General features: G+C 45.3%; 1 protein-coding gene across 1 annotated transcript in view; it reads left to right on the forward strand.

Moving 5' to 3' along the window:
• pvrl2l (PVR cell adhesion molecule related 2 like) overlaps positions 1–19,780 on the forward strand; it is a 71,860-nt gene extending 52,080 nt beyond the window's left edge. The window contains exons 7-10 of the mRNA XM_010901454.4: positions 14,429–14,567; positions 14,754–14,811; positions 14,928–15,035; positions 15,220–19,780. Of these exons, the coding sequence (XP_010899756.1) occupies positions 14,429–14,567; positions 14,754–14,811; positions 14,928–15,035; positions 15,220–15,450 (536 nt within the window). The 3' untranslated portion in view covers positions 15,451–19,780. The remainder of the gene's footprint in view (positions 1–14,428; positions 14,568–14,753; positions 14,812–14,927; positions 15,036–15,219) is intronic.
• The last annotated feature ends 1,328 nt before the right edge of the window (positions 19,781–21,108 follow it).

Raw genomic sequence — 21,108 nt, forward strand, 5'->3', positions numbered from 1 at the left:
GTACTCGACACACACATGAACTGCGCTTGTGTGTTCAGAGCGTCCACAGTTCGTTCATCCCGCGAAGCCATTTCCCTACCCAGTGTGGCAGCGCGCTGCACTCCGATGGCGATTAATGTGTGTGTTCAGCGTTTGTGGCGTGCTGCGCACATCTGAAATCCTACGTCGAAATTAAGAGAACGCGCTGTGCATGTTGGTTAGTACGCTCCATGTGTGTTCAGGCATGAACACCAAATTAAGTATGCTGCATACGATTACAGGCTTAGGATTCACAGAGCCTGATTGAGCTCATATTCTCTCCATCTCCCTCCCTCTATCGTCCTCTTTATCGCTGTTTCATTTCCATTTCAGTTTAAGGACTTCATTTCCATAGTAAACATTTGTTTATATTTCCAAAGCTGGTGGAAAATAAGTAAGTTATGATCAATAACAAGTGAAACCCAAAATTAAAATACAAATCAAATACAAACTGAATACATTACATACAACATGTCCCAAATGATAAAGGCGTTTCAAGTGTGTTCGGTATTTAAACAATGTGCAAATAGTAACGAGTATGAAGGGAATATAGATAAGATGAATATTGCTTATGTTAACAATGTTGTTTGTGCTCTGTTCGTTGCCCTGTTCTCATGCCAGCAGGTCTCAAATCGTTCTGCTGTGATTGCACATCGGGGTATTGCACGTAAAGGATACGGGAGTGTATCAATGTTTGATTAGATTTCAAAGTCTTTCTGGGTCTGTATGATCAGAGGGAAATATTTATCTGTAATGTAGGTATATATTCAGCAAGAGGCATAGTAAGTGCAGCTCGGTTTCCATGTTAGTTTGTGGGCATTGTGTACATAGGCAGTCCTGGCTATATTTCCCTCTACCTCTCTACCTCATTCTCTCTCTAACCCCCCCCCCCCTCCCCTCACACGCACACACACACACACACACACACACACAGAATCAGATCAGAATAGTGTAAACACATTCCTTCCGTCTTTCCTCCCTTCCTCCTTCCCTCCCCCCTGCTTCTTGGTCTCGTTCTCTCCCCTATTATGAATAATACAACAACCTGCTGCTTGCCATGAAATGGGGAAAAGCCCAGGAGTGCTGCCTCCTTTTGGAGCCCGTATCAAGGGGCACGTCACTGTTCCCTGGGATGACTGAGGAGTCGTTGGGCTTTAGCGGGCCTTTGTTTCCGACTGTGTTCCCGTCTCCTGCTGCATGTACAGTAAAGCGTGTGCTTTGTGTCTCCCTGCTGCATGTACAGTAAAGCGTGTGCTTTGTGTCTCCCTGCTGCATGTACAGTAAAGCGTGTGCTTTGTGTCTCCCTGCTGCATGTACAGTAAAGCGTGTGCTTTGTGTCTCCCTGCTGCATGTACAGTAAAGCGTGTGCTTTGTGTCTCCCTGCTGCAGAGTAAACAAGGCAGGCCCTTCATTGTGTGAACACCGAAGGAAACGGACTTCATTGTTTTGGCGTGTGCGTGTCTGCAGATGAGTGCGTGCGTTCCACTGACAATTGATCAGCAGTATGTCCTTTTCGGCTGTGTCGCGGGAAAGAGGGACAGATTCGTTTTTATGTAGGTTGCGTGTGCGTGTGTGTGTGTGTGTGTGTGCGCGCGCGCGCCTGTGTGTGTGTCATGTGTTGAGTGTGTTTATCTACTGCCTAGTCGTCTTGTGTATGTATGTCACTCTCTTGCTGCCTGCTGTGTGAGGAACAGGCTCCACGCTCCACATGGAATCTACTGAATATTCTGTATGCATGATTTCTTCCGCGCGCACGCGCGCGCTTACGAGCCTGTGGTTCGGCATGCCTCTCGCATTCCTTGGCATGTTAAAGCATATTCCGCGTTAGCGTCGAAGCGCTGCGTTGGTTTGATTGGGTGTGAGGGCTGCGTGTCGAGCGCACCGATACAAGTGCCCGTGTGGGCCGTGGCAGTTGGCCGCCCTCATCGTCTGCGGGCACCAAGGCCGGCGTGACATCGGTGGAGCACGTGTGCCCATGCCAGATGGGAGAAAGTAACAAAGATGGGAGAGGGAGAGAGGGAGGAATGAGGAGGTGGTAGAAGTTCAAAAGAGAGACGACTGCTACCCAGGCAGTCGAGAAGACCAGATGGAGGGAGGGAGAGAGAGAGCGATGGATGGGCTGAGATAAAAAGATGGTGGGAGAGAGGAGGAGAGGACGGAGTGCTCCATTTGACCCGAGGGCACGTTGGGGGCTGGTGTGAACTGCTGCTCACATTTCCCCTCAGTGCCCACCCCAGCCCCCATTTTGACACGGAGTATGCCCCCGCCACATCCCCACCCGGCGGACTCGTCGGGGCTGCGTCCCTGGGGAGATGGTCCCCTACCCCCCCGGTCCAGTGGAATGACTGTGGAGTGGCCTTGAAACGGCATGCGTTTCTACTGTGCTTGCTGGACAGCTCTAGAGATTTAGGGCTGCTCTCTGCTGAACTCCCTGTCAAACGGCCTTTGGGCATTCAGTCTGTGTGTGAATAGTGTATTCCCCTGTGTGTTTGTGTACAGTAAATATTTTCCTTGGCCTTTATTTGTTTCCTAACCTTTGCTCTATTGGGCAGCGGTGGACTGGAGCGTGGTGAGTCTCTTGCTCATTCTCTCTCGCTCACTCAACCTGTGTTCCAACTTGCCTCAGTCAAAGGGTTTCTGGCACCATCTCATCCCTCTCCTCTCCTGCCACCATTGGCTCCCCCTGAAAGTAGAGTGTCTTCCCTGGCCTTAGTGCCAGCCTGACTGCCTGAGCCGAGGCCACCGCTAACATAGCCTTGGAAATAACAGTTTTTTTTTGGGAGTCGTATGACTTGAACGGGGCGTTCCTTCTTCGCCCAGTTCTCCTGCCACTACTTGACACTACCTCATATCCCTCCTAGGCTGTAAGCAGCTTTCTTTAGCACTCTCTAGCCTCAACATGGAAAATAAATTGCACTTTTATTCTGCAGAGAGAACCATTGTGTTCAAGATGGCCTCGCTAGGCGTTTTGTTGTTACTGTGTTGCCGCAAAATGTATTACCATTGAACTGGGGGAGAGATAGTCAGAGGATTATTTTGTGACTCTTGGCCCCAATTATGTGACGACCCAGAAATAGCACAAAGAGATGGTTCTATAAAGACTCTATTACCCATGATACACGTGCTTCAGCTTTTAATTCGCGCACTAGAACAGTACTGTGAAAGGAACCTGTGATATTTTTCTAGGCCTGAGACCCATTCGAAAGTACCAGTCATGAACAAGTGCCATCCGCAGTATTCCAAATTAGTTTGGAACAAAGTGGCATGCGTTTATTATTTGAATTATTCTGGTCATTTTTGGTGATGTCCTCCCTGTTTGGGCTCCACCAGAATGCCAGCTATAGAATTGTGTTGGAGTCCTACTAGTTTAAGGCTATTACAGCGTGTAATAGAAAAGAAGCTTTGCAGCATCCGGTTTGTCCTTTGATGTGTGCTATTTGCCTAAAATACGCTCCAGATCAGTGGCGTAGTGGAGGAACTGAAAGGAACACAAAAAAACCCACCTTTTTCATTTTGCCTGACAGTTTAGTTACCCACCTTTTTTGGAAAAATGCATTGTTAGGGAGCTTTGTTTTTTTTTTTCTTCCTCTCGCTAATCCGGTTTTGGGGACATTCTTTTACGTCTTGTCAAATCTTGCAAGCCCCCTTCCCGGCCTCCTTCTGTTGTATTCTGTTACTTTTCAGTCAGGGAGAATTGATATAGTGAGTCCACAACCTGGCTGTCTATTGTGACTGCTCTGTTATTGTCTTAATGATCGACCCTCTGCCCTGGTAGTGAGATGCCCTGAAAGAGCAGAGCCTAATGCCAAGACTCGACAGAATGCATCGGCATTTGGTTGGGAATAAACGGTCAAACTAAATGACGTGCTGTTTTTCTGTCTGAAAATTGATTTTCTGTTGCAGTTTGTGGCTGCAGCTCGCTGGCAGGGAGTACGTGCTTGTTACCGATTTGCTACCTGGCTGCTACTGTGAGCCCTGAGGCTGGTTGGCTAGCTGTCTGTGTGTGTGTGTCTGTGTGTACCGTGTGTGTACGTATGAACGCGTGTGTGCGTCACCCTGCGTTAGCGTGTCGCGTGCCTCTGGTGCACACAGGTAACCACATTTGACATGCTTCACAATCCTCGCTTTGGTATGCCAGGCTTTGCACTAACATGCCAAGATGTCAGGGAGATGGTTGGAGGGTCCCACTCGGCATCTGTTTATTTTTTTATTTTTTATCTCCCCCGAAAACAAGAGCCATTAAAATGTGCAGTGTTTTCCCCAGATGCAAAGGATTGTGATCGTTAGCATACAGGGCTTGGCAGCCGAAACCGGTTCTACCTTGAGGGTGGTGTTTGGCCGTGACTTGGAACAACTGCAAACGCAGGAGGTATTCCTCCTCGTTGGAACCACCATGCGTTTTCCAGCAATGTCTGTGGTCTTGAACATCCTGCCTCAGCGGCAATGACGAGGTGGCCATTTATACATCTACATTAATTAGGCGCAGAGGCGCCGGACAGCCCGGTTTAATATTCTAATAACCCTGCTGATGATATTCTAATGACCCCGCTGATTAAGCAGCGTGTTTGAGCCTGTGAATGTGCATAGCCTGAAATGGCTCTGAGATGGATACCGTGTGTTTCGCTGCCAAATGAAATGCGCCCGTGATTGCGTTTGGTCAAAAAGGGTTTGTTTACAAACCCAGTGTGTGTTCGTGTGTGTAGGCTATGCACACGTGCGTGCGCGTCGCCGACAGGAGCAGCCAGTGAGTGTCTGTCAGACCCACTAGACGTCCAAGTGTTAGCATAATTCCTGTAGTCACTGTGTGACGGCTAGCGTTTGAAATGGCTTTCATTCTCGCCGTGCCAGCAGTGTTTGTCTGCAGCTCGTCTTCCTTCACGCCAACCTAGCCACCACAGTGATTAGGCCGCATCATTAGGATCTGTTAGCGTCAAGCGCCGCTCATAAACCCAGCGTCAACTCTCTGATTAAAAAGAGCAGCAACCTTTGACTCTGAGAATCCAATTCAAAGACTACAACATACATCCGTGTCTCTGTAGTCCTGCGTCTTGCTCGGTTTAGTTTCTTTGTTGCTTCAGGACTGTATGTTTGTGATCTCTAAAATATACAGTCGGTTGTGAGTCTACACCCGGCCCTTCCCATTTTGTTAATATTAAATCTAATAATGGATTCCATTTATTTTGTTTTTTATTTACAGATCTACACCACCCCTGCCACACTTTCAAAATGAAAGACCAATTTGAATTGTAAAATGTCAGTAAATTTGGTTTGGAGTCGTTTATGGATGGCAAAATTCAAAGTGAGAATTTAAATCTGAACTGAGACTGGATCATTCCGGGAAACGCAACTCCTCTTAGAGAGCCACTCTGTATATTCAGAAAAAATAAATAGTCCCCAATGGTGTGACAGGTATCCCAGGGTTAGACAGGTATCCCAGGGTAAGACAGCCTTTCTGTAGTATTTTTACATGGCTGTTACTCCTTTCATCAAGACAACACAGTCCCTGCTGGTGACATACATATAACAGTGCTGCTGCCACCACAACACTGGGAAAAACTGCCAGATGAACAGCTTCCTTTTCACTCCATGTTCCTGCCCTGTATGTCAGTTATACAGCATCCTATTCACTCCATGTTCCTGCCCTGTATGTCAGTTATACAGCATCCTATTCACTCCAAGTTCCTGCCCTGTATGTCAGTTATACAGCATCCTATTCACTCCACGTTCCTGCCCTGTATGTCAGTTATACAGCATCCTATTCACTCCACGTTCCTGCCCTGTATGTCAGTTATACAGCATCCTATTCACTCCACGTTCCTGCCCTGTATGTCAGTTATACAGCATCCTATTCACTCCACGTTCCTGCCCTGTATGTCAGTTATACAGCATCCTATTCACTCCACGTTCCTGCCCTGTATGTCAGTTATACAGCATCCTATTCACTCCACGTTCCTGCCCTGTATGTCAGTTATTCAGCATCTTTTTCACTCCACGTTCCTGCCCTGTATGTCAGTTATACATCATCCTATTCACTCCACGTTCCTGCCCTGTATGTCAGTTATACAGCATCCTATTCACTCCACGTTCCTGCCCTGTATGTCAGTTATACAGCATCCTATTCACTCCACGTTCCTGCCTTGTATGTCAGTTATACAGCATCCTATTCACTCCACGTTCCTGCCCTGTATGTCGGCATTATAGGAATAAAGATCTTATCCAATTCATTCATTTTGTTGACAGGGACTGGGTAGTTTGTCCGGATCAAAAGAAATGTGAAAGGAGCAAAGCCCGGGGGGAAAAACCTGCTTCAGTCTCCTGAAAACCAAACCCTGGGATAGGAAAAAAAAAAAAAAAATCAAGGAGACCATTGCACTAATTGTCACTCGAATGGCTTTCCTAGAGATCATGAGTCATAAGTGGTCCAGTCTCAGCACTAATGCAACTCCGTTTGACTATTGTTGTCCATCAACTATTCGTATCCAGATTGACTGAGCTTAGGCAGTAATGACAAAAAAACAACAGACATAGAATTTATCTGTAAGACTTGTGCAAAGCTGGTGTTAATATTATGACTCACAGCTGAAACCGCTTCCACCAAGCAATAGCTCAGGGATGTGAAGACTGGCAATCATGAAATATGTATATATGTTATTAAATCAGGGGAACACTTCTAGAACGTTCTCTTAGAAAATACAGAGTAGACTGTGTAGGTCTTTTGAGATGAACGTTTCGAGGCAGCGAAATGGGAAGGCCGTGAAAGGCGACCGTCAACATGTTTGCTGTGGGAGGTGTTGAAATGGCACGAGGTTTTAAGGCTCTCCAGAGAGGGTTGTGACGGAACGTTCCTCGAGTGTCGCTCGTGTGCCGTGTTGACATGGATGTCTGGATGAAAGAAATGTGTTCCTCAGAAACGGTCATCCGTCGCGTTCGTTCTACTTCGTCAGTGGGAGGGCGGTGAACAGTGTGGGGACTGCTTTAAACCTTTTGACAGCCTTTTTAGTTGAAGCCTATAGATGTGTCATAGAATCAGTCAATCAAGTCGCCTTTATTTTACAAAGCCCTTTATACAGCAACCGTTACCACAAGTGCTTTACAGATAAACATGCGTAAAAAAAAAATTACATTGCAAGCTGTACAGGAACGGAACCACATTCGCTCGCTAGAAAGCCGCCACCAAGGAAGACACCTAGAAGAACTGAGCTCTCAGGGTTGGCCAGTCTTCTTGTGGTTGTATAAAACTGTTTGAATGTTTGTCTTATTGTTTTTATAACCTTATTTTGTCAGACAGCTCCATTAAGAACAAATTATCATTTACAACGACAACCTGCCAGTAGAGTAGTAGTAGAGTACACATTGTTCCAAGCTAGTGCTCTGAATCCCCATCTTAATGTGGGTTGATAAGGGCTAATGGGCTGCTACTGTTTACTCTCTCAGGCACTTAGTCTTTTTGCGGAGTCTTTCAACCCCTCGTCTTAGTTTTCTGGCCAACATAATGCCTCTCGCGGTGCCCACTTAAAGATGGTAATGTGGCTGGCTGACGCCCAGGCATGTGTCCCGGTTTATTATGAATGATTATCTGTGTGTGTTTGTGTCTGTGTGTGTGTGTGTGTGTGTGTTCAGACCCCCAGATGTTTTATGTTTGTGTTTTGCCGAAAGGAATCGTCATTTGGCGTCTTTCTCTCTGGGAATGTGATTAAGAGGGTTTTTCTTGTGTGTTTGTTATACCTTGCCTGTTGCGTCGGCAACATATCATAGATACAGTGTTAAGTTATGTTAAGCCACCAGAAACCCTAGACGAGATCTGTATGAAGTTAGATAATGCATTGGATATGAATTATTGTTCATTAGTATGCAGTCGTTGTCGTAATTACCACAAAGAGAGAATAGTTTTTTGGCAATTAAGCCTATTTCATAGCCACTAATTCCTCACTCGAGAGAGTAGGTGTGGCTTTCAGGGAATTTATTGTTGTGAAGAAAACTAAACTGTTGCATGAAATTCCATTGAAGTGGCTCACAGTATGAAGCCTCTCGGATGGGTGAATTGGATGAGCTTGTCCAATAGTACCTTCCACAATGGAAGACATCTGCATGCTTGTTGATAATTAACAGTATTCAGAAAACTGGATCTAGGTTGATCAGGTCCAATTGTAAATGTATAGGTAATAAAGAAATCATGTTGCTCATTCCAGTGTAATTGAGTTTTATTACAGCCTACCAGCAGTGTCCTTTTTGTTTTCTGTCATTTTCTGTTTCTCTATCCCCCCCTGCCCCTGTCTGTCTGTCCATTACACACACCCTAGCTGTAGCCTAGCGGGGCCTGCCCTTTCGTTCTGCTGTGGCTGGCCATCTCAGAGTCCTTTATCGCTGTAAGCGTAGCGAAAACCTCCTGGCTCACGACACTATTAGCGGTTAGCCACTAGCCAACTGTCTTCCGACCGTTGCAACAAAGGGAGTCCATTTCTCTTACGGTCTCCCGGACTCTTTTGTAACCTCCACATCTCCATCTGCATCTCCACCCCCTTTATCTATCTCTCTATTTCCATGAGACCCTTTTGCTCTCCGTCTCTCTCTCTCTCTTTCTCTGTGGTCATGCTCCATTCCAACTCTCCCTTCCAAACCATGACATGCTAAAAGGATACTAATGAGGTCTAAGTGCACTCCGGGCATCTCCGTCGGAGTCAGCACATTCTTATCTGTTCATTCTCTGAAGAATTCAGTTGTGCTTTGCCAGAGAATAGAAGGGAGAATGGCGTGGGGGGGGGGGGCAGGCTTTGAAACAAGAGGAGTGTTTTACAGGAGTGGAACGGAGAGGTGCAAGGTGATGGATGAAAAGGCTGGGGAGGGAGAGAGGGAGGAGCGGAGGATGATGAAACGCTTGTTTCCCGACAGGCAGACGAGGCAGGCTAAGACAAATCAGCCATTTGTCCTGCGGGAAGTGTGCGTGGAGGGGTGTGGTGGGGGGGTGCCGCTTCTTCATTTGTGCGTTCATGTTCATGCGTGTTCACGGCACGCGAAGGGAGTTACAGCGGAGGGCGATGTTTCGTTCAGAGGTCACCTAGTTCAAGGCTGGCGTCTGCAGCAAATCACTCACCGCTACGCTAAACAAGCTGCAATTTTGTTTGCAGAAAGAAAGTGGCGGACATTTTTGTTACAGTTCGCTTTGATACCCGTTCACCTGAGAAGACTGCGAACACGACAGGGAAGCTAAGGCATTCATTCAAACCTGCCTTAAAACCTTTCCTAAAAACAGAGAGTCTGAAAGGATAAAGGGGGAAAAGCCTGGCACTCCCAGTCAGGGTATCAGGATTTAAGCCTATCAAAGAGGTTTAGCACGGCATATGTGTCCTGTGTCACGGTGACCGCCAATGTTTATAACAGGGACTGATGTCACGGCGGGAGGGGTGCACTCACTTTTGTTGCCAGCGGTGTAGACATTAATGGCTGTGTGTTGAGTTTTATTTTTGAGGGGACAGCACATTTTACATTGTTATACAAGCTGTACACTCACTACTTTACATTGTAGCAAAGTGTCATTTCTTCAGCGTTGTCCCATGAACAGATATAATCAAATATTTACAAAAATGTGAGGGTTGTACTCACTTCAGGGAGATACTGTATGTATTTGTGCGTTCATGTCTATGTGCTTCCGCTGTTCTTGTGTGTGTCTGCTGGTCGGCCTTTTTTAAAAAAATTTTTTGCGTGTGTGTTTGTGTGTGTGGAAGTGTGAGAGGAAGGTCATTCTGTGGGGGACAGATGACCGACAGGGACCCAAGGACAGGGGGGGGTGAGGCCTGTCTAAGCAGGGCCAGAGGGTCAGCCGTGATCGGGCCAGAGTGTGTGGGCTCTGATCGGCTGTGGCACCGCATGGCAGGAAACATACTGCTCCCTGTTGGGGGGGGGGGTGCATTAGTGTCACAGTGAGCAGCGCCCGTGCACGCACACACACACACACACATTCAGTACACACACTCGCACACTGAAACATAGTAGTACGGACTGACAGTCTAAGCAAAGAATGCAGCATTGACTGTCACACACACACACACACACACACCAAGAAGCACTGACAGGAACACACACACCCACAGGATGATATACCGTAGCGCCACACTCTGACAAACACGCAAACCTGCAGTTTCAGTGGCTGACATCAGCTCAGTCCCCAGACTGTTTAAAAGCACCACAGAGTGGGGAGAGATGTCAGTAGATTAGATGTGGCTCTGCCTAATGCTAGCAGACTACAGCAGCAACCAGGGATGCACTCTGCTATCACTTCCTGTTTTTCTGGAGGAACCTCACGTCTTACCTGTCCTCCTGACACGCACGCATTCACGCATTGGTCTCTTGACCCGATAACCTTCCCCGGCACCGCGAATGCCCAGGCCTCGTTGGCTATGCGCATGGTTACCAGGTAACAGACGGCAATGCCCCTCAGCCCGGCTCCGCGCCACTTGACCCAGATGAGAGGCAGTCGCTGGCCGCGTCGTGCATTTTGAGGTGAAGATCAGGGGATACAGGCCACACAGGAGCCCGAACGAAGCCCCCGCCTCTGAAGTGGCCGGCCGCCGCCTCTCTGCCGTTTGACCCAGTTTGATCTCGGGGGAGCAGAGCGGTTGGAGGCGTTTGCAACGACGGTAAACTCATTTGGGTATCGTGTTCCGCGAGCAACACCATTTTCCGGTCCAGTAATGCTATTTGAGGAGGCGAACTAGGAGGATGTTTTTAATCCACCAAGTGGATGACAGATGGAGGGAAACTGAAACACATGGAAATAGTTGACCGGCACGGGAAAAACAGAGGGCAGCGCAGGCAAACGATGGGATTCGTGATGCTTTTATCCAGGACTGCGGGACACTTAAACGCACTCTGTAGACAAATGGACACGAATCACAGACCCACACTAGAGCGAAGGAGGGACGGTAAATCTATAAACCGTAAACCGTATCGCTCATCTCTGACACGCTCTGGGGGGCACGTACAGGGAAGGGCTGTTGCGGCGTCATTTCAGGGCTTGGCATGTTTATCGTCCCTGCGAGGGTAAAGGTCTCCTTGTGTGTGTTTAATTGCTCACTGGCGAGCAACAGTGTGAGCTAATATGTTGTCTCGTGGAACGCCCTACGGTCTCATCAGAGCGAAACTCCGGCAAGAATGTCGTCCGATCACAGATGGCCCCACGACGTATTGTCGGGTGTCTTCTTGGTGTCAAGTGTTTTCGGGTGCGTTGGTTTTTAGGTGTTAGGGCTTCTGGTTCATTTAGGTGCCACAAGGGAGGAAGAGTGACGCAGAAAGGGAATTAGGCCTGAAGAAAACACTTGGCGGTTGATGCCAGGGGTAATCCTCTTTCCACCGTTAAGCACAAGGGGAGCTGAGTAATGTTTCCCTGCATTTGGCAGATTTTCATATCTCAATTATCATGATCTTTGGGAAGCTTTTAAAGTCTTCTCCGCGTGTGCTGCCTTTACCGAGCGCTCTCCCTCCATATACTCTCCATCCCTTATTCTATCTTTTGCTCATTCTCGCCCTCCACAGCTCTACCACTTACTGAATCATTGAAAAAGGGCAGGGAGAAATTGTTTTTAAGTGGTAAGTTACGGAACTTAATTCTGATGGTATTTGAACGTATCAATTTTTGCTTACAACGTTTTTCTTCAAAGTATGGCTATTTTGTTTCAGTCTGCTAGCGCGAGTCGAGATGATCCTGAAAGGGCAGCGCGTGCGTCCGCCTGCACGTTACTCCGCTGTCTGACGGCGAGCGCGCATGTAAGCGAGAGGCAACTTTTTCGGAGCCAATTCGCCGGTGATGGGAAATGAAGTGAGTGCGAAATGGATAGAGGAGTCTCAGTTGTTTTGCGGAGGAGTGTATTGCGGCAGGATACCATGGCGATGAGGGCCCAGGCGGCTGAGTGGATGTTTCGCTACTTATTCCTCTGCGTCACTCAAACCGTATCCTAGGGAGACGGAGGACCTTTAAAGTCTAGCTCCCTTGGCCTCACTTCGGGGCCTTCGTACCCCTGTCACTCTCCTCCGACGCCCCCCCTCCCTCTGCCAGCCGCCAGCCCCCTCCATTCCTCTATCCGCACAAATCTATTTATATACGAGTCACAATAACGTGCGACTGTGTGGCTGTGAGAGTGTGGCGCGTGAGCTGGGTACGGGATATTAAAACATTTTTCTATCTGGGCTGTCAGGGTAGTATCAAGCACGGAATGCAACCCACCTTTGATTTAGTTGAAAAAAAAAGGGGTGTATTGTAACTGATTCCCGTAAAAGCGACTGCTACGGATGACTGGGTTGGGATGTGTGTTTTTTTGGCTTGTGTGCAGTGCTAAGTGGTTTGCCTATTCACATCACATCTGTTATGTGAGCTAATCAGTCTCTAATGAGATACTCTCACTCCACCACACCCCATTCTTGTATTCACCCTGACAAAATCTGGTTCCATTATTTTCTTTCTCTCTCGCTCCTTACTGTCTGTTTCTCTCAATCTCTCAATTCTATTAATATTCAATTTAAATGGCTTTATTGGCTTGGGGGAAATGTTATTTTACATTGCCTGAGTAAATGGAAAACAAGAAAGATATAATAACAGGTGAAAGCCAAAAAGTATCTGGCATTTTTGTAAACATGACAAAAGTTTTGAAAGTATAAAAGGCATTTCAAATTATCATTCATTTTTTACAAGTAGATGTCACTTTGTATCTGATCCATATTTGTCGCCATTCTTTGCCAAACCAACCCAGTGGGTATCGGGTGGCTGGGGTGGGCAGGAGGGCACCCCATGTCTTTAACCTCCTTTTTTCAGCCCATCAAATCCTCTTCTCATTGCTTCCCTCAACCCACCCCATCTTTCAAAACAAGGTTATATTCATCAAGCACCAAACGTAATATACTGGACTCAAACAGGGAAGAGGCTATTTGCACTTGCTTTAAGTTGTTTTAAAAACATTTTGCTGTGGTACACCCAAATGAATAAACAACCCAGATATTTGCCCTCCATGTTAGACTGCTTGTTTTTGATGCATCGTAACCAACATGACTCATTATTTATTGAAAAGACAGTTTGTTATCAGTAGAGAACATCAATGGTAAATGCTGCTAATGTAAACTTTGATATACCGCACATCAAATAAACGGCTCGGGTACCACAGAGGGCTGCCAGTGTGCACGTGGAGTTCAGTCTATGGATTTATGTCTGTCTGAGTATGTTTGTGCCTGCATGTCTGGCTTTGTGGGTTTCTTTGTTTGGCCATGTATCCAACTGTGAGAATAAGAGAAAGCAATTTGGGATTTAAAGAGTGCTAGCTAGACACCCACATCTCCCCCATCACCTCCTCCCATCTCCCCCATCGTCTCTTCCTCTGTCTCCCCCAACAGCCTCCTCCCGTCTCCCCCATCATGTCCTCCCGTCTCCCCCACCACCTCCTGTCCCCCCATCACCTCCATATCTCCAACACCACCTCTCCCCATGTCCCCCACCACCTCCACCTTCACCCCCCCCCCCCACCACCTCCTCTGTCTCCCCTGTCACCTTCCCATGTTTCCCCTGCTCTCCTTTTCATCTGTTCCTCCATTTCATGCTCATAAATGATTGATGCCAGCCGGACCCTTTTCTGGCTGTGGCTGTCTCTGCAGATTTGAGGGTGTGTTTCTGGACGTGTCCCCAGCAGACCCTAGACACACACACACACACACACACACACACACACACACAAGCACACACCTAACAGATGTGTGGATCTCCACCACTCCCAGTGGAATCACTTACAGCCGGAATCTCTGATATGGATGCAAGCCGAGGCGGAGTGAGAATCCACAAAGTCATTTATGCTCTCACTTACTCAGTCTTAAGAGTGAGGTGTTAGCTTGGCAACCACACACCACCGTGTGGTCGCAAAGACAACCAACATTGCTGTTATCCTCAACGTGATCTTAGTGCCCCTATTGGCCACTAATGGGAACTGCACCCTGATTAAAACCACCATAATGAGAAGCTTTTACATTCAATTTAAACGCCTCACTCAGCCTCAGTGCCCTCTGGAAATCACAAACTCCGACATAATTGAGCAAGGAGGCGTAGGTCAATGCGAAACACAGGCAAATGATAAGTTGTTTGGCAAGGATTACATTTCTATCAGAGCTCCAGGGGTGTATTCAGTGATTAGAAACGGTTGGAATGTGGCAGTAGAAATAGACAAATAGATCGTACAGTAATCCCCCATTCTGATAAACAATCAAATCTGTTCTATGCATTACATTTTCTATCAGAAGGTTCTGTAATGTTCCAACATCCTGAAAAGGCCTATGTTTTTCAGATGATTCCATGTAAGCTACAGATAAAATTCCCCAAGCCCTTATCCCTGACACCATTTGTATTGGACAAAATCTCCCATGTCTTAATTTTGTCTTTCAGAGCAACGTATGGTTACTCCATCCGTGCCATCAACAGTGGGCATCTTCGGTGGCATCATCGCTGTGCTCCTTGTCTTGGTTATTGTTGGTGGTATCATCTTTTTCATCAGAAAACGCAAGCAGAACGCCGAGAATGGAGAGTAAGTGCAGCTCTCTTAGCAAATGTCCCTTCAGGACAATCTTTGTAGCAAATTACACCTTCATGTCTCTTTCTTCACCTCAGCCATTTTGTCAATAAACAATAAATACGAGACGACAAGTACCCACCTTTCCTACGGTGAATGACATTTAACTAAATCCGGCCCCCTTTCCTCTTCCCCCATCAGTGGTCCTCCCAAGCACAAGCCCCCTCCCCCCATGAAGACCAGCCGCTCCACGGAGATGGTAAGTGGTCCCTGTCACTCTGCTCGTTTTTACTGATGGCCATAAACCAGAGGGAGTAGTGTGGTATTTTATGAGTTGCTCAGTTACCTCACTTTGACTTCTGTTTGACCCCACAGCTGAACAAGCCTTTGCCATCCCCGGTAAAGACGGAGGTGACAGAGGTGACGGAGACCCAGCCTCTCAGTCACAGGACCTATTACGAGACCAGCGGAGAGCCTGTCACAGTAAGTGGACAACCTTTTGACCTCCCCCCTCACTCTGGGTCGTGACCCTTCAGGTCAAACCCCGAAAACCAGCAGCGTTTCTCACCGCGCAAACCATGAACAATGCATGCATTTCTCTGGCCTTATCACAGCCGTTGTACTGTACGTTTCTTGAGAATTCCTGACGAAACATTCGGTATCACAGGATCTGGATGGCTGCGATGACTATGAAAACACAGTTGGTGGCGGTGCAGCTAATGGCGGGACCCACAATGCCCTGGAAGAGTCGGCGCAGTACGTGGATAGTGACGAAATGCTAAACAGTGATGCCCCGCTGACAAACTCCAACGTGGAGGGCCACCTCGGGGACCAGGGAGCGCCAGCCTCAACTGTGGCTCGCGGGGAAAGCTTTGTGTCAGCTGCCATGTATGTTTAGGAGATTATGCAGATTAGGCCTCGTTAATAAAACAACAACAGCGTGCCTGTGTTCAGCTACACTGAACAGCACAGAGGCTCAGCGAGGCCGTACCAATTCCAGCCTTCAGATGTGGTCAAATCCAAATGCAGTGTTTCTGACTCTTGTTCGTTTCAACTGAAATATCTCCCAGAATTGGTAGCTTCCAAGCATCAATGTTATACCGTTCATTGGAGATACTTGGACCAAAATGCTTTTCTATGGCAATATCAACTAAATGAAGTAGTGAAACATAAAGTTTAGGACAATTACTCATATTTCAGGTTCAGTTTAAATGGCAAGAGTCTGCAATACTATGCTATTAGTATAATGAAATGTGACGTCTTAGTTTACAGCAAAGCACATAATACAATATAATTCCCCACACAAGAAAGATTTCTGCTCACATTTAGGTTAAATTAAGTTAAATCAAGCTCGATTACGTAGGTTGAATGTTCAGAGCATCAAAATACACAGCATATATTTGAAATACTGCCATTAGTACCATTTTGAGATTAAGTGGTTTGCTCTCTGATATATGCTGCATATTTTAAAAATAGCAAAATTAGTATTTTCATAGTTTCTATTTTAGTCTTACATGCTGATTAACACCCGGCCATGCACGTATTTGTCTTTTGTCTACTCACACAAGCCGTGTTCAGGAAACACCGGTTGAAATACCAAACCAAACTGTGAAACATTTAGCGAATTAGCTGTTGCTAACTTGCTTGGTCTGGAAAATGAATATTGAGTTATTTAATTGGGTTTTTATGTTACATTAATGCATACTCTTTTGTTTTAGGGGTCTTGGTAGGTGTTTGACCCAAAGTCTTACAGACATGTGTTTTCTCTGCCCATATAGTTAATCCACAGATAAAGGGACAAACCTAGCCATCTATATATTATCTTTTTCTAGTTCATCTTCCAAGCACTGCAATGGGTTTGTACACTCCTGAAAACCAATAAGGATAAGATTTTGCACAACTAAAATGGACCAAAATTATATTTTTTCTTTTAACAACACAGGCGTCCAGTGAAGTGTATGAGCAGTCCCTCATAAAAGAAATACATTTCTTATATATTTTGGAGAAAGTTAGGATACATGTGAAATATAAAGAAATTGACAAATAACACATTTTAACTGGTGACAGTATATGGGATTTAAAGATATACAGTATATACAAAAAATAAAAAGCTACAAAAAAATATGGAAGCCAGTTTATTAGGTACTTTAAGTAGTTAATAATCCTGTAGGCAATTTATTAGGTATATTAATACATTTAATAATAATTCAGTAACCTGTTTATTCGGCACACCGACCCATTAACGCTTCTGGAGACTGAGCTATGTGGCTGGGGTTTGCTATATAAAGTAGGCAGTTGGGTAGCAGACTGTTTGATTGAACGTGAGACTGGGCAAAAGAAGTACCTAAGGGACTTTTGAGCTTGATCTGATCGTCGGTGCCAGGCGCGCCAGTTCCAGTTTCTCAGAAACGGCTTCCCTCCTGGCCTTTTCACACGCGACAGTGTGTAGTGTTTACAGAGACTGGTGAGACAAACAACATCCTGTCTGCCGCAGCAGTCCTGTGGGCAAAAACAGGTAGTTGATGAGAGAGGTCAGAGAAGAATGGAAGGAATCGTACAAGCTAACTGGTGGGCTGCTAACCCCCCCCAAAAACGGCACAGCACAACCGTGAGATGCATGACTGCACCTCGCCACGCACAACTCGTCGACCCTTGTCGTGGATGTGCTGTTGCAGCCGATTACAACACCGGGCTCCTCTCCTACCAACTAAAAACAGAAAGCATTTTCAGTGGGCCTGGGATCACCAACACTTGATCGTTGAGGAATGAAATGACCCCAACTGGTATAACGAATTTCAGCTCCAGTTATGTCTAGCCGTCAGGATTTGGCGTAATCCGATTGTGTCCACGGACCCATTCTGCCTGCCCGGCAGTGGTGTAATGTTACAGAGAATGTTTTCCTGGCTCCCCATAGATACCAATTGAGCGATGCATCGTTGCAGACCAGGTGCATCCCTTCAGGGCTACAACTTACCGTTTGTCACGTGAAACCTTCCAACTGTATAAGCACATATTGTCTCTAGATATTTTTTCTGAATGGTTCCCGGAACATGACTGCGAGTTCAGCTTCTTGAGTGGCCTGCACCATCAGCGTAACAATCCCAAACCACGATTTTGGGGTGAGATGAATGTACAGACGTCGAATGTTTCCAACCTCTTGTAGAAGGTCCATTCCCTGATGATTTTAGGCTGTTCTAGAAGCAAAGGGGAGTCCGACCTGCTAATAGTTGGGTGTACCTAACAAAATGTCTAGAGTATTACTTGTCATTTTTTTTATATTTCACATATTTTTTCCCCAAATTGATTTCCCAACGCTCTCACACACACAACGTGGACTGTCTTTTCGAGCATATTATCTTAAAGCCTTTTCCGAACCCATTCACGAATGATGTGCGAAAACCTCATTGATGAACTATTGTGTGTGACTACATCAAGTTGATCAAAGATGTCAGTGAATATCAATAAACACTGTAAATAATATTGATGAATAATATGTTGTTGGTGAAATGTGTGCACAAAAAAAGTAGGTGTTTCCAGTGCCTCTAAATATAAGGGGTGTCAGTTTCCATGTTGAATTGAAAAAAGAAAAAATACGTGTATATTTTATTTTAACGGGTATTGAGGTTGTCAGTCCAGATGCTCATGTTTATATAAAAACGGTGTGAATTTTAATCCTTATAACTGCATGGCATGATTGGTAGCTTGTTTCAAACAGTTGGCTCACTTTTCCCAAGGCTACTTGCAGAATCTCCAGGCTTTCTTTCTTTAAATGTTGTCAATGGCTTTGCATTCCTACATTGTCCACTTTAAGCACAAACGCATTGATTGTAGAGCGCCAAGGTAGTTTAAGCGCACTGCACAACTTTATCTGTTTGCTAATACTTTTTAAATTTGTTCAGCATATATTCATTCTTCAGGGTGCTTACCGCAGGGTGTAAAACACAGAGAGAAGTAACTTACTATCACTGATTAGGGGATCAAATAATTGGTTGTGAATGTTCCACAGAGCTTGAGCAGCACAATTCCTCAAGGGCATTGACCTTTCAGAGTCAACTGAACAGACAGAGACAATGCTGTACTCGCTAAGCACATTAGCTTGTTAAATTAAAAAAAGACAAAGGAGACGCAAACTAACAAAATGTACGCACCTGTCAATATGCATGTAAATAAATCACAACACTATGGATACTGACTGATAGATGTGGAAAATAGACTGTTGTTGGGGGGTCTGAGAAAGAGACTGATGGAGCGGTTGAAAGCTATATGGACACCCCACTCAATATTTTAGTTTATTTTGTGACGCTTAGTTTGAAAACGTCAATTTGCGTATGGTGGCACTTCAGTCTCTAGGGTATTTCTTTCAAAGGGGATGTCTGCATGCTGCATGGAACTATGGGTAGCTTTACTTAACTGTGCAATATGAGTGATGGGGCCTTATGGCTGTGGGAGGTGGCTTGCATAAATAGTTGCAGTATCAGACAATCACATCAGTGTTTTGTAACACAGGTCAGTTTAAAGGGAAATACATTTTTAATCTTATTATTGTGATTCCATTTAAATGTTTTATTTCAGTTTTCTTTGTATTGTCTTATATTTTTTTTATAGTTTTGTTTTATTGCCTGTAAAAAGAGCCTCAAATTGGAAGATGTTTTGATTGACTGTATTTAGCTTAAAAAAGACAATCATTGGAACCCCAGGGTTTGTCATTATCAGAGACCAATGAGTCAGCTGTCTGTTTAGTTTAGTTCTGTTGTTTTCTGCATAAGGCATCTGCTGACTACTCACAGTGGCAAGAGTTGCTGTTTGTGCTTGCCAAGCACTTCGCTTTCTCCTCCACAATAAGTTTGATGCCAAAAATACAAACTGTGAATGTTTGCGATAACGCCCGTCGGAATCCGGTCTTCTTTCTTCCCCGCTCGTTTACTCACATTCACTGTCGCTTGTTTTCATCACCAAGCCAGACGTGCCTTTGTAACTTTATTTTTAGCTTATTAATTTACACATTTAATTCTGTGGTATAAAAGACAATATATAAAAAAAATAAAAACATGGTAACCTTTGACTGTGGAAAGCCAAACCCTGGAGATCATTGTGAATTGTTTTTAATAAACATGTTCCTATTTTTTTTGTTTTCCTTTTTAATGAAATGTTTCCATTTTGGATGCTTTTTGGGAAATGTGTAATGTTTTACAGATCACTGTCTTGTCCAATAAAATGTAAGCCAAAGGCCCTGAATGTCTTGTATTCTCTCTTATGAGTCGCAACCTAAATATCTCCCAGCTTTAAGGCCTTTAACACTCCTAAATGACCACCAGGTGATGTTGACAGCCTCACATCCCGTTGCACTCAAATGACCAGTGGGAACGGGTAACTGACACTGATTTCCCTTTGTGGCCTTGGACGTGCGTGGTGTTTTCAGGGCCAAGTGTTGTCACGTTCTATGGCCTAGCTGGAGATCTGTCACCATGCATTTGCTAACCTCTGTCTTAATTAGTCATATAGGTCTTTTGGCCCGACACTGCATGTGATGAGATGCATTTGGAGTGCAGAGATATTCCCATGTCAAGAGTTGTTACATCAGGGGGGAAGAACAGGCCACAGTGTAACGAATTGAATGATTAAATGTTAATAGCAATGATAAATAAACAACGATTAGAGGCTGTTAGCTCTCAGCCATTTACTGTAAGACTTTTGACTGGTGAGAGAGAGTGAGGGGAAAGAGTGAGAGAGAGAGAGAGAGAGAGAGAGAGAGCAACTGAAAAGACAGGAGAGTAGAAGGTAGAGACTGTCCTCTGCTGGTTCACACTTGGACCAACATCGCTGATTTCTTTCCCTTTCATCTTTAGGTAATTAATTAAACCGCTCCAACTTTTTAAATGTGGTTCCCGGCCTGGCCTACATCCATCCTGGTTTAGACTGGGTTTAATTACTCTGCTGACAGAGGTTAATCAATGCTATCATGACTGAGCACAAAAATAAGAGCACCTCTCTTCTACGGTGCAGTGAAAGACTTGTACAACACCCATTTTCAATTTTCTGTAATCTGATGAAATTATGATTATTCTCAGCTAGTACAACATCCACATTTTCAGCTCTAGTGCACATTTCAAAGTGGCAGCTACTGTCACACATTTTTTCCATCTCCTAAGCCATGGCAAATTACAGTATATCTGAGAGTTATGCGTGTAAACATATCCTCTGGAGGCTAAAGAACAGACAGATCCAAGAGGATTAGTTTGCCCGTAAAAGATCTGAGGCATCACTAGGCATGCCGCTTTTGGAAAGCCAGGAATACGTACACACATTAAAGTGCATCAACGCATTACTCCCAGTCATTCCTGCAGTGGCTGACAGACAGGTAGTCTACTTCTCCGTGTCAATGCCTTGGTGTTTTCAAACCGTTCTCATTAAGCAGTAGTGTTATCAAGCATACACTGGCATGCATGTTTATCGGGCTTTATTTTTTAATATGAGTAATTAGTAATATATATTTTTTAAGACAACACACAGGATGTATCATAACACCTCAACCAATAGTGATCTAAATTGGAATTGG

The sequence above is a fragment of the Esox lucius genome, chromosome 10 (genome assembly GCF_011004845.1).
Source record: "Esox lucius isolate fEsoLuc1 chromosome 10, fEsoLuc1.pri, whole genome shotgun sequence".
NCBI classification, from domain to species: Eukaryota; Metazoa; Chordata; class Actinopteri; order Esociformes; family Esocidae; genus Esox; species Esox lucius.